At 42.6% G+C, this 13,471-nt stretch overlaps 1 protein-coding gene across 3 annotated transcripts in view; it reads left to right on the forward strand.

Annotated features, from left to right (window-relative positions):
- Positions 1-13,471, forward strand: part of LOC109040337 (uncharacterized) — a 183,794-nt gene that overhangs the window by 83,061 nt on the left and 87,262 nt on the right. The window contains exon 1 of one of the 3 annotated variants that reach the window (XM_072304272.1): positions 8,359-9,806. The exons of the other annotated variants lie outside the window; for them this stretch is intronic. Within the exon in view, the coding sequence (XP_072160373.1) occupies positions 9,768-9,806 (39 nt within the window). The 5' untranslated portion in view covers positions 8,359-9,767. Of the gene's footprint in view, positions 1-8,358; positions 9,807-13,471 lie in introns of those variants that run through there. 3 annotated transcript variants of the gene reach the window in all.

Below are 13,471 nucleotides of genomic sequence, written 5' to 3' on the forward strand. Positions count from 1 at the left end.
TCTGGAGAAACAACCGAAACAATCCGATACCACGTATGGTGTGCGGAAAGCGATCAACGGAAACTATCTTATCGGAAACCGAACCATAAGTTAAAATAGTAGCAACGAAACAGCATTTGAATCGAGAGAGCGGACGACGTCGACGGTAATTATCATGTCGGGAGAGAAACGTGGGATCGTCGAGGAGCTACATAAACCTGCACGACGAAACTATCCGCGTCGTAAAGTACGGATTCTCGGATTGTTCGATTTGTGGCAAGCCGATCTCGTCGAGATGCAACCGTACGCCTCGGTCAACAAAGGATACAGATATCTCCTCACCGTCATCGACGCGTGCTCGAAAAAGGCGTGGGCCGAACCGCTCAAATCGAAAACGGCCGCGGATGTTACTTATGCTCTGCAACGCGTTCTCAAAGCAGCCGGAAAGTCACCGAAACATTTACAAGTCGATATGGGCTCGGAATTCTACAACTCCAAATGTCAGGCATTGATGAAGCGTCACCAGATCAATATGTACAGCTCGTTCTCGACAACCAAAGCCTCCATTGTGGAGCGATTCAACCGAACGCTCAAAACGAAAATGTGGAAAGACTTCAGCGCGCAAGGATCTTACAAGTGGGTAGATCTATTACCGAAACTCATCCGTGAATATAACGGGAGCGTTCATCGCACAATCGGGATGAAACCAATCGATGTCACCGAAAAGGATGTACCGATGATCCTGGAAAAGCTTCGTGGGCCGCCGCTGAGTAAAATTGAAAAGAAACGTCTGGCCAGACGAAAACTGAATGTTGGTGATCACGTCCGGATCTCGAGACTCAAAGCTATGTTCGAGAAAGGATACACACCGAATTGGAGCACGGAAATTTTCAAGATTGTCAGCGTCAATCCCACCGTTCCGATCACGTACGATCTGAAAGACGCACACGATACGATCATCAAAGGAAAATTCTACCGCGAAGAACTCCAACCCACCAACTATAAAGATACGTTCTTGGTGGAGAAAATTCTGCGTCGCAAGAAAAACCAGGTCTTTGTCAAATGGTTGGGTCTGGACGCGAGTCACAATAGTTGGATCGATAGTAAGGATTTCGTATAAATAATAATAATATGCAACGTGTTTGCGTTTTCTAAACGTGTTTGCGTTTTCTAAACGTGTTTGCGTTTTCTAAACGTGTTTGCGTTTTTTAAACGTGTTTGCGTTTTTTAAACGTGTTTGCGTTTCTTAAACGTGTTTGCGTTTTTTAAACGTGTTTGCGTTTTCGAAACGTGTTTGCGTTTTCTAAACGCGAACTGTTTGAAACTGTAACTGTAACTGTAAATATCCAATAAAAATTTTTGATTCGTCAAACTGAACATTGCAATATCCATTCCAAGCGCACACTAGTACAAAATTTGAAATTACCGAATCAGACCCTAATCTACAGTATCAGATACCAGGCCCATACTGTAAGATACGGTCTTCCGAAGCCGAAAATTTTACAAGTCCGAAATCTCGAAAACCAAAACTCGTATCAAAATTCGGTCCGTACAGTTTTCCGATCTTCAATAGCGTAAAAGAATCGCATCGGTCCGCGCCGGATCGGACGAGGGTGATTTTCCGAAAAATTATCAATTTTCCCGAATCAGACCCTAATCTACAGTATCAGATACCGACACATACTGCAAGATACGGTCTCTCGAAACTTAAAAATTTTTACAAGTCTGAAAATCCGAATTTATTGCACAATCTGGCAACACTGTACGGAGAAATCAACTAATTTCTCGCCCCATCTGGCAACACTGTAAAATGCAATGTTGGAAAATTTCACCAATAAATAAATCATTTATTTACATGCACCACGCGGCAACGCTGCTGCGCCATCTTGAAAAGTACACCATTGCATAACCCGAAAAATGAAGGGGCATTATTACACCATTGCATAACCCGCATATTGAAGGGGCAACATGCAATACTTTCTTTTTACAGCGTTGCCACATTGAACAATAATCCCTATACAACGCTGTAATTTAATTCATATTTTTCGGCACAATCATGCAACGCTGTTGGATAATTTACTGTTCTAAAATCCCCATTTTTACCCTACTACCTTGTAATTTTCTCGGAGTGAGAAAGGCGATAAAACCTTTTTTCGGTAGTATAATGAGGTCACCAGTAAAAATACTGCATTACAGTATTCCAGACAGTTCACATCAAGGTGGAAAATCGTCCGAGGGCACGCAGCGAAAAATTTGAGAATTACCGGGTGCAGTATTTTGGGGAACGGGCCTGTGGAGGGAATGCACTGTACGTGCAATCGATCCACAGGGCGTGGGCTCTACGCACCACTTCTCTCTGATTTGGTGCGTTGACTCCACGACCGGTAGATTCGAAGCATCAGCTTTAGAAGGGGGTGAGTGTGTAGAGCCCACGCACTGTGGAGTGATCGCACCGTTACCCAGCGGTTTCTTCCGAAGTCTGATTGAGTTCGGTAGGATTGGACTGTATATATTCTTGATACGGAACAAAAATACCTGCCTGTTGACTTGGGGTTGCCCCCGGGTCGTTAGACCACCTTTCTTGCCGGACGTTGGCGCGAGTCCTAATGCAATGTGACGGAGGGGAGGGGGTGGCACATCCACTCTCAATTATCCACGTAAGTGCGGCACGCGCGAGGGCTAACTGCGAACGTATATACGTAACCCCGCTTGGCTAATTCAATCTTAATCTGAGGGCTCTTTAACTCGTATAAATTTGTGATGTGACCGTCGTCACTGTAAACGATTTCCTTTAGGGTAGGATTCTTGGCACGGGTGTCACGGTTGTAATCTTCCACGCTTTTATACCGTTCGCTAAGGATATTCAACCGACAGGGGGTCGAGCGGTCAAAGAATCCGGGTTTTCTGTTCTCGATACACTCTACAAGTTTATGCCGGGAATGGGCTTCAGCAAGTCGAGAACTTCGGAGATCTTCACCTCAGTGTCCCTAACTAAGACGTTCTCTTCCTCTAAGAGTGGTACGACCGTGGCAAATTTGACGTCGACAACCCGACCATGCGCTAAAAGGGTGAAGGTGTGCATTCACATGCAACTCGGCACAGTTCGGTCAACAAAGCGTGTGTATTCTGAGTTAATTTAAGAATATTGCTGGGTCAAGCTGCCCGAATTCTGGGTCTAGATTCAAATTACTAAGAGGTAAAAAGAAGAGGGGAACCAAAAAAAAATTAAAATTTATTTTACACAAATAAACACACGACGATTCTCGTAGCTTGGCTAAGGGTGTGGGTTCAAGAAGATAATTTTTTGAAAGCAAAAAAAGTTGAACAGTACAATGAACAAGGGAAAGTTCAGTATGAGTTTTTGCGCACCGGGTTTAAGCCAACGGTTAATACGGCGTGAAATTGCGCAACGGCACGATTATTTCCTTGCAGTATGCGCGGAAGGGGGGGGAGGGGTTGCGATCACACGATTTATGGGATGTTCCTTTCTTTTAGGTCCTTAAGTAACTCATGGTGAGATTGAAATTATGAGAATTTCAGAAATAATCAATAAGCACTTTCCCGAGAGACAAATGAGCAATAAATTTCAAAAAGAAGACCAATTAAATAATCAGCTACACTTTAGATTAAGGAACCTAAAAGAAAATACAATTGAAAAAAGAAAGAAAGAGAAAAAAAATGGCTAACAAACATAGGAAAATAAGACTTGACGGGTACTTGAAACCTGAAAAAAATTTGAAAATGCGAAAAAATTGAGAATGAGAGATTTTTTTTTCTAATATTTTATTGAAAACTATCACATAGGATATTACATTCATTGCTTCTACTAGTAATTACAAAGGAAAAAAAAAATTAACAACAGAGTAGTTAATTATGCTACTATTATTAAGACCGAAGTCTCACAGAAATAACTCTTGAAGCCCACCCCCACCCCGCGGACGCAGCCCACCACGCGCGAGGTAAGATACGAGCCCAGACCTCGTGCAGCCAGGAACCCCCCACCCCCAGAGCCCAGACAACAGCCGGCCGTTCTCGAGAACTACTTTTGCTCGGCAGGTATCACTCCTCTCAAACTCACCTGCACTGACTTTCAACAGGCAAAGGGAGGAGAAGCCCCCAACCGACGGGAGGGGCACCGCACCCGCACGCGACGAGCCACCCCCCGAACGAGGGCAGGCAACAAGAGCCAATGTCTCTTAGTACAAACCAAGTAAAAGAGATTTTAAAAAAACATTAATACAAAGGAAATTAGTGGTTGGGCTATGAAATTTAGGGGAACATTCTGCTTGGGCTGCGAGAAAGGGAAAGTAGTTGGCTCAATGGAGATTCAATAGGAATGTCCAACTACCCGGCCTAGCCACCACCATTTGCAACAGGGGTGGAAAACTCACGAAATGATAAAAGGGGGCAACTATGAAACAAAACTCAAACAAAAAGAAACAAACGGGAGGGGGCGTGTCCACCAGGTCGTAATTTAGGGAAAAACGGGGCTACGACCAGCCCCAAGTAAGGTTTTTGGGGAAGGGGGTGGCAAGGGATGAGAAAATTTGCAATGGGCTTACCCAGACGCGGCACTTCGTTCGGGGAAACGATCAGCGCTGTCGCATTGCTCCGGGCGCAGCCGGGTGTTCGGCCAATGCGAAAGGTATTTGGAAAAGCGCCGGAAGCAACATGACAGTCCTCACTTCCGGCCGCTGATGTCATATTGGCCGAGGCCCGTCCGTGCATGTGCAAACCCGCTTCTTTTCCGCTGAGCACGGTCTGCTCCTCCTCGGCGACTAATCCATGTAACCCAGAATCTTCGAGGATTCCCACGGTGTTTTGTCTCCGAGGAAAAACACACCGAATCCAGCGTCCAGGTCCGTAATCCGCGCGTTCCCGACCACTGCCAGGGGTACTCATTTCAACGCATTTAGGGGGATTGAATTTGAGGCGGGTGGGTTTTTTGGGGTTGAGGGCTCGCTAGCGCTTGCCCTCATTGCATCTTTATCTGCAAGAAGTGTTTACACATAAGTACTCGATGGACGCTTTAAATCAATACAAGGTTCTTTGCTTGGCCTTGAGTAAAGACGCCTTCATATGTACTTTCCTAGACAAAGACTATCTAGAATTCGGGAATCATCGTAAGCAAATTGAACATTATAACATAATTTACGCGGATTTTGAATCATACGTAGAAGAGATTCATGTTGGTTCAACGCATTCAACGTCTGCATATTCCCACCATAAACCCATGTCGCACGCCTACCTGTTCGTGACGGAGGATTCCGTTTTTCAAATGGCCCGACCAAAGCTTTACCTTGGCGAGCAGGCCCATATCAAATTCCTCGAGGAGATCATCGATCTCGCAGAGAGGGTCACAAAATGCTACAACGATAAAGAGACCGGAATTAAAATGACAGAAGCAGATCAGGTCTCTTTCGAAGCCGCAGATAAATGCGGTCATTGTAGTTTAGATTTCTCACTGCCCGGCATCGTAAAAGTCAGATATCATAATCATCAAAAGACAAAAAAGGAGTCGAACTATCGCAAGGCTGTATGTTCCAATTGTAACTTAGTATTCACACACGAATAGTGTGTAAAAGTCACCCTCCATAACGGATCGAGATACGATTTTTACGACGTAATGCCAGCTCTAATCAAGTTTCCTCACCGTTTGGACATAATACCGCACACGGAACAGAACTACGTCAGTGTGACTGTCCATGTGGGAAAAAGGTTCACGGTCAAGTTTATCGATTCCTTCCGCTTCCTGCCTGCATCGTTGGATAAACTGGCGCAAACGATACCGCGCGATTCGTTCGTGCGGACAAGGAAGCTGTGTCGCACGCAGGAGGAATTCGAGATGGTTCGTCGAAAAGCTCCCTTTCCGTACGGTTATATTAACAGTCTGGGGAAAATGAACGAGAGGAGTCCACTACTGCAAGAGGCGTTCTTCAATAGGCTGAGTCAAACACACATTCACGAAGAGGGACATGGACGGTTCCTTCAAGTGTGGCAAGTTTTCCGTTCCGCTAATCTTCGCGAGTATTCCAATTTCTACTTGCAACTCGACGTGTTCCTCCTCAGTGACGTATTCAAGGAATTCCGCCAATTCGGGATGAAACACTACGGATTGGACTGTGCGAATTACCTGACCCTACCCGGTTTCGCGCTTGACGCCTTTTTCGAAAATGAGTAAAATAAAGATCCAACTTTTCAAGGACATGGATATGGTGTTTATGATTATGAGCGCGATCCGAGACGGTATAACAAAGGTGGTAAACGTCACGTTGTGGCCAACAATCCGCTGGTGCCGGAGCAAGTTGGTCAACAAATACCACTGACATACACCCAATATCTCGATATAACGACACTGTACGCACACACCATTAGCAAACCTCTACCATATGATTACTACAGTTGGGCCCCCAAAGCACAGCAATTATCGGATCTGGCGCAGACTTTTCCGAATCTACCCGACGACGCTCCTTGCGGCTACGTCCTCGACGTTGATTTATTCTATCCGGAACACCTCCACGATCTGCACAAAAATCTCCCGTTCTTGTGTAGAAATGAAGCACCACCGACTGGAGCGGCAAGAGCACCGAAACTGTTGTTAGCTCTTTCAGCTAAATTTTAGGCAATTTTGAGATAAATTACAGTAAGATAAAAAATACCAAAAACTTACAACAGAATGTTGTGACCTAACCACGGAGGTCCAACTTTAAATTTTCTTGAAACGAAACTGTTACAGCTGTTAGATAAATGCTATCGTGGTAACGGAGGACGGCAAATTGCAAGCCATTCATGAAAATAAGCCAACTTATTTTAATCTCAGCAGGTGATAAATATCATGAATGATATCATAATCCAAAATTGAGAAAACTATAGTGATTTAATATTTTGGACATGATCGTCCACAATTCCGTTTAGACACATCTTTTTTGGAACATATTTTTTGTAGGACATTCTTCCTAATAGGACATTTTTTAATCATGGAAATTCTTTTTGGGACATTCCTTTAATTGGACATTTTAACTAGGACATTATTCTTATTGGATATTTCCTACTGGACATTTCCACTGAGCACCAGCCCGAGTCAGGTGGTGTCAAGTAAAACCGAACCAAAATTTTCACCGTATTTTTGCAAAATTGTTTACAAAATTCTCAATTTTGACCTAATTTAAGTCCGGTGGTGTGGAATGACCAAATCTGACCCAATTCGAGTGGTACGGAGTGACCCAACTATCGATCTTTGATACATCAATATCGATATTCGATCCATCGATTTGAATCTAACTATCAATCTTTGAGCTATCAAAATATAAAGTAATCTAATTGTAAGTGCAGTGGTTTCGAGTAACCTGACCCGAGTTTGGTGGTATCGAGTGACCTAATCGTCCTTGGGTTTGAAGTGCTGCTGCAGTTTGTACGAGCTCCGTCCGACAAAATATTTGGCAGAACGTCTAACTAGGACTAGTGCTTTGAATATATGAAACATTTAGCAAAATCCAAGTGGGGCCGGAAAAAGCCCTTGACGCAACTCCTCCTTTGGTGTAGTGTTCGTTTTTTACAGAATTTTTTATGTCAGTTACTTCAAAATGGACGCAATTGACATTTTATCTTCGGAGGAGATGAGCTGGAATAAAGTAAAAGGGATGATTCTTTTGCACAATGATACATGAACCATTATCATTTTAAAAATCCAAAAAACGCATCATTTTATCGGCGGTGCGCGGGAGGAAAGTATGTAATGCACGCTGTATCACAAACGCCAATTTGGAAGAAATTACCATAAAGAAAAGTGGCAAAAGGAAACATACTCATGAACCGGATCATGTTGCTGCTGACGTTAGGAAGGTGGTGAATACCGTGAAAAGGAGGGCTAGAGAGTCGCCTAATGAACCCCCATTAAACAAAGGAATGGATGTAGTTGGTGCAGTGGAGGATGACGATGTTCTACTGATGATGCCTGACCGGAACTTTCTGCGGCGCATAATGAATACCACGCAGAACGAACAACGCCCGCCAGTTCATGCCTCCCTAGAAGACGTCACTATTTCACCACCGTATAATGCTACTAAAAATAACCAGTTGTTAATATTTTTGGACTCCGAAGATACTTTGCCCGACAACAGATTTCTCATTTACACAACGCAGGCCAATTTAAGAATTTTGTCAGTTTCAAGACTAATGTACGGAGACGGTACATTTAAAACTGTACCGCAACAATTTATGCAGTTATACACAATTCACGGTGCGTTTCAGGACCATGTATTTCCTCTTGTTTACGTCCACATGCAAAAGAAAACGGAGGCGTCCTACACTAGCACGCTTCAAAAGTTGTAGGATTGCAGAGGAACTTGAGATTGTCTTAGCACCAGAACACATCTGAACCGATTTTGAGGCCGCCGCCATTAGCACTTTTCGAACAGCCTTCCCTAATGCAACACAACACAGCTGCCTCTTTCATCGGACTCAAGCGATTTGGCGGAACGTCGTGAATAAAGAGCTTCGCGAACCATATCTGGATAGAGAAAATCCAGAACAGAGGAGACAGATCCAGCAAATCTTTGGATTGCCTTTTGTCCGTCTTGATGATTTGAAAGAGGTGTTCGATGCGATTGTCGCTGAAAAAGAAGATAAAGACTAACTACAGCTTGCGACGAACCTTGAAAACACGTACGTACGAGGTCATCCGGCGCGAGGTAGGAGACGGGCAAGACCTCCTCTCTTCTCGCCCCTGTTTTGGAATGTCTACCAGTCAATTCTCAACCGCATGCACTGTACAACGAACCCTGCGCAGGGCTTTCACAGCATCCTACAGAGGATCATAATTGCTCATCATATTAACATTTGGCGCTTTCTTGATTACAATAAGGATATCCAGTATGACGTCGAGCGGCTGATACTATAAATCCGAGGCGGTCACACACAGATCGAATATCCAGTCAATCGCCGTCATGTTACCAATCTGCCTTGGATTGAAAATATTGACGGAAACTATGAACAATATAAAAATGAAGAGACAATGGATAAGTACCTTCGAGGCCATCTGCGATCGACTAAAGAAGCCCACCACTGAGGTCCCACCTGCCGATGATCCTTAAAGAGGTACCACATTTTTAGCTTTTAACAATTATCGTGGACCGAAACAATATTAAGTATCTTTATTTGGACAAATTATTTTGGAAATTTTTTCAGTAGGACATAAAAGAAATTGGACAATTTGTTCATTGGACATCGCAGTTCATGGACATTTTGCGTTGGACAAACAATTTTTTGGCATTTCATCGTGGACATTTTTGGTAATTGGACATTTTGTATTGGACAATTCCACCTGTCACCCTCGGGTTAGGTTAGGTCACTCGACGCCACCTGACTCGGGTTAGGTTAGGTCACTTGACACCACCTGACTTGGGTTAGATCACAAATAAAAACCCTGTAAAAAACCTGTATGTAATACGGTAAAAGTCTAGTAAATGACACGAAAAAATCTTGTAAAAATACGAAAAAAATCCTGGCAAAATCCTGTAAAAATTACGCTCAAGTCTTCATTTCTACTTTATACTTGTAATTCGTGTTTCTGAATTCAAAATGAAGTGCGCTGATTATGATTCCAGTCAAGTTCACGTTTATGTGTACCTCGTCTTCTTGCAAAACTTCGTTCCCAAAAATATGATGTAAGTATTAAAAACAATATTATTTTGTTTGTGGATTATCTCAGTGTGTCAATAGCTCATCGCAGTCGTTTTATTTTTGTTTTTTTTCAGAAATCTGAGAATCATGCGAATAAACACAATTTGATGGCATCTCCAACCAATCTGGAGGGTTCCGAGTACAAGGTAACATTAAAATAAACGCGAACCACTTTTACTTTCTGCTGCTGGATAAGAAAAAGAGAGAGGCGTTTTAACTATCTGCTCTCGCCTTAATACATTTATGCTTTTATTGACTAGTCTATTTTTCTTCCCTTCTTCTAGGCTCGATCCCACTGAAAGATGCATACCAAAAAGATATCTTTCGCGAATCAAAGTCAGTCTCCCGTGGTGTAGTGGTTGTAGCGCTGGCCCTATAATATAACCAAGAGGTTCGATTCCCAGCCAGAGGACTCGAGTTTGATGGTCTCCCAATCAGACAATGGTGACCTTGGGCTGGTCGTAAACGTGGGATTATCCGACGGGGGCTATTTAAAGCTTGTTAAAAAAAACAAGCCGTGAACTCCAACATGATGTGTTGACAAGGCGCGTCATTGATCAGTATATATCAACCTCATTAGTTTTCATTTCCAGAGATTTTAATATAGGCAAGCAACACATGAAAGATCCAACACTGAGAGTTAAACTACGCACTTCGGTGAGACCGTGTATTGTGAACGTAGAAAGCCATTCGAGCGAGCTTAAGTTTTTTGATCTGCTTCAAGCAAAGAATTATCAGATTCTCCAGGAACAGTGGCTATTGAAAAAATTAAAACAAACTGAAAAATATTCTATCAAACTGCTGGAAAATAAGTCGATTTAAATATATTTCGGGCCTATAATAGCCGAAACACCGGTGGTAAATCCCGTTATGTATTGAAATGAAATTGACTCTGTAAAGTAGGGTGAAAATGCCGGTTTGCGCCCAGCTGTTGTCAGATTGTGCGGAAAAATAAATAATTAAATAATTGGTTCTAAGTGGCAACAGCGCATTTTACAATGTTGCCAGATTTTGCAGAAAAATAAATATTTAAATTATTGATTAGAAATGGCAGCACCGCATTTTACAGCGTTGGGTGATGGTGCAGAAAAATGAATGATTAAATTATTGCTTCGATTTGGCAGTACCGCATTTTACAGCGTTGGGTGACGGTACAGAAATACAAACATTTAAATTATTAATTCGATGTGGTAGTATTGTATTTTACCGGGGTCAATGCGACCCTGTCGAAACTGACATCGAGCGTGCTCAGTTATACCCCGAGTCGGATCACACAACGACCAAGTCGCTTTGGCCCTCGTCAGACACCCTTTTGATCCGTAAAGTGATCGTCTCTACCCGGGGAAATCCGAACAACACTGCATTTTATGGGTGATGGTTCCAAAAGAAATAAACGGTTAAGTTATTGTATAGATGTGGTAACAGTAGGGAGAAAATGGGAATCTTAGAACAGCAAATTATCCAACAGCGTCGCATGATTGTGCAGAAAAATAGGAATTAAATTACAGCGTTGTATAGGGATTATTGTTTAATATGGCAACGCTGTAAAAAGAAAGTATTGCATGTTGCCCCTTCAATATGCGGGTTATGCAATGGTGTAATAATGCCCCTTCATTTTTCGGGTTATGCAATGGTGTATTTTTCAAGATGGCGCAGCAGCGTTGCCGAACGGGGCACGTAAATAAATGATTTATTTATTGGAGAAATTTTGCAACATCGCATTTTACAGTGTTGCCAGATGGGGCGAGAAATTACTTGATTTTTTTCGATACAATGTTGCCAATTTGTGCAAAAAATTCGGATTTTCGGACTTGTAAAATTTTTCAGTTTCGAGAGACCGTATCTTACCATATGGGTTGGTATCAGATAGTGTAGATTAGGGTCTGATTCGGAAAATTGGAAAATTTTCGGAAAATCACCATCCTCCGATCCGCCGCGGATCGATTCGATTCTTTTCCATTATCGAAGATCGGAAAACTGTACGGACCGAATTTCGATACGAGTTTTGGTTTTCGAGATTTCGGACTTGTAAAATTTTGGCGGCTTCGAAAGACCGTATTTTACAGTATGGGCCTGGTATCGGAGACTGGAGATTAGGGTCTGATTCCGGAAATTGGATTTTCGGACTTGTAAAAATTTTTGATTTCGAAAGACCGTATCTTCTAGTATGGGTCTGGTATCGGAGACTGGAGATTAGGGTCTGATTCGGGCAATTAAAAAATTTTCGGAAAATTACCCTCCTCCGATCCGTAGCGGACCGATGCGATTCTTTTACACTATCGAAGATCGGAAAACTGTACTGACCGAATTTTGATACGACTTTTAGTTTCCGAGATTTCGGACTTGTAAAATTTAGACGGCATCCACGATAGACCATATCCTACAATATGGACCTGGTATCGGATACTGGAGAGTAGGGTCTGATTCCGGAAATTGGATTTTCGGACTTGTAAAATTTTTTGGATCAATAGACCATATCCTCCAGTATGGGTCTGGTATCGGAGACTGGTGAGTGTGCGCTTGGAGATTTGTATCCGAACCTTGTGTTTTGGAATAAGCAACTGGGATCAAGAGTGGCGGTAGCCACTCCCGGTCGAGGAAAATGACGTCCTACTAAAGTCCCGATAACAAACGGGTGGCCGACACTCTTAGTCACAGGCAACTCCCTTAATCTGAAAATTGATTCGATTTAGAATGGAATTCAGAGCAAACGGCGGCACGGATTCCAACGATCTTGGTGTCTATGGACGCAGCTAAGTTAGCCGGATGGCGTTTAAGGGTTTCATTAAGATCCATTGAGTTTTCAAAAAGTTATAAGCACTTAATGACCCAAAACGACGAAAATTTTACTTTTCACTTTGCCGGGAAATTTGAATTTCAAGAATCCAAGGTCCTGCAAAAGTCACTCAAACTCCGCGATAACGGTAAACCTTAGACCCATAAAAGTGGGTACCTAAAGAATCGCCATGTTACCGTGTGTGCCGCTTTTGACTTTATTTTAACATTCCAAATGTTTTAGAAGAGAAATTACGTAAAAACGACTAAACTGACTAACGACCTCCCCGTCAAGACCACCTTTCACAGCAGATTTCTCGCTTACACGTCGGCCGATTCCAGTGAAACCTACAAAGGATCAAGGTTGAGGATATGAGGATTTCATTTCTACCACATTTAATAGGGCTTCATCGCACGGATAATTCAGCATCGGCTAATATCTTTCACAATTTTAGCTGTAATCTTTTGAATTATTTAGAGAAAAACCGGTAGTGGTTCAATGCCATTGGTTCATTCTGTTCAGGTTCAGGTCCGTCCGAGTTTCGGGAACAAAATTCCCCTGGTCGGTCGTTACTCGTTACCAGCCTCTAACTAGTTGTGATTTGTGAATAGATTTACCTAATTTAGATAAGAGTCTAATTCTTTGTAGATGCTAACTACTATATTTACAAATTCTATTATTCGTCGCACGTGTTCTCCTAGATCCCGATGGTTTCTCTTAAAATGATCAAGTGATATCTTTATTTTATTTAACGGATGTGACAAATCATAAGTGAGGTTATGTCGTCATGTTTATGTCAGATCCTGTACCTGACCGAAGCGATAGATGTAATTCAGGTAAATTACGTTAACGAAATTACACCGAAATTGTGCCAAACTCTCGAAAGGAAGCTGCATTTACATCACAGAATGCATGCTCATGACTAAAGTCTAAAAACTACTAGAGTATGAGCCTCGGCCTTCACATGCGACTGTCACTGAACTTCGACCAAAATTTATTTGCTCTATATCAACCTATGTGCTCTGGTTTGATTAT

The sequence above is a fragment of the Bemisia tabaci genome, chromosome 9 (genome assembly GCF_918797505.1).
Source record: "Bemisia tabaci chromosome 9, PGI_BMITA_v3".
In the NCBI taxonomy this organism is placed as follows: Eukaryota; Metazoa; Arthropoda; class Insecta; order Hemiptera; family Aleyrodidae; genus Bemisia; species Bemisia tabaci.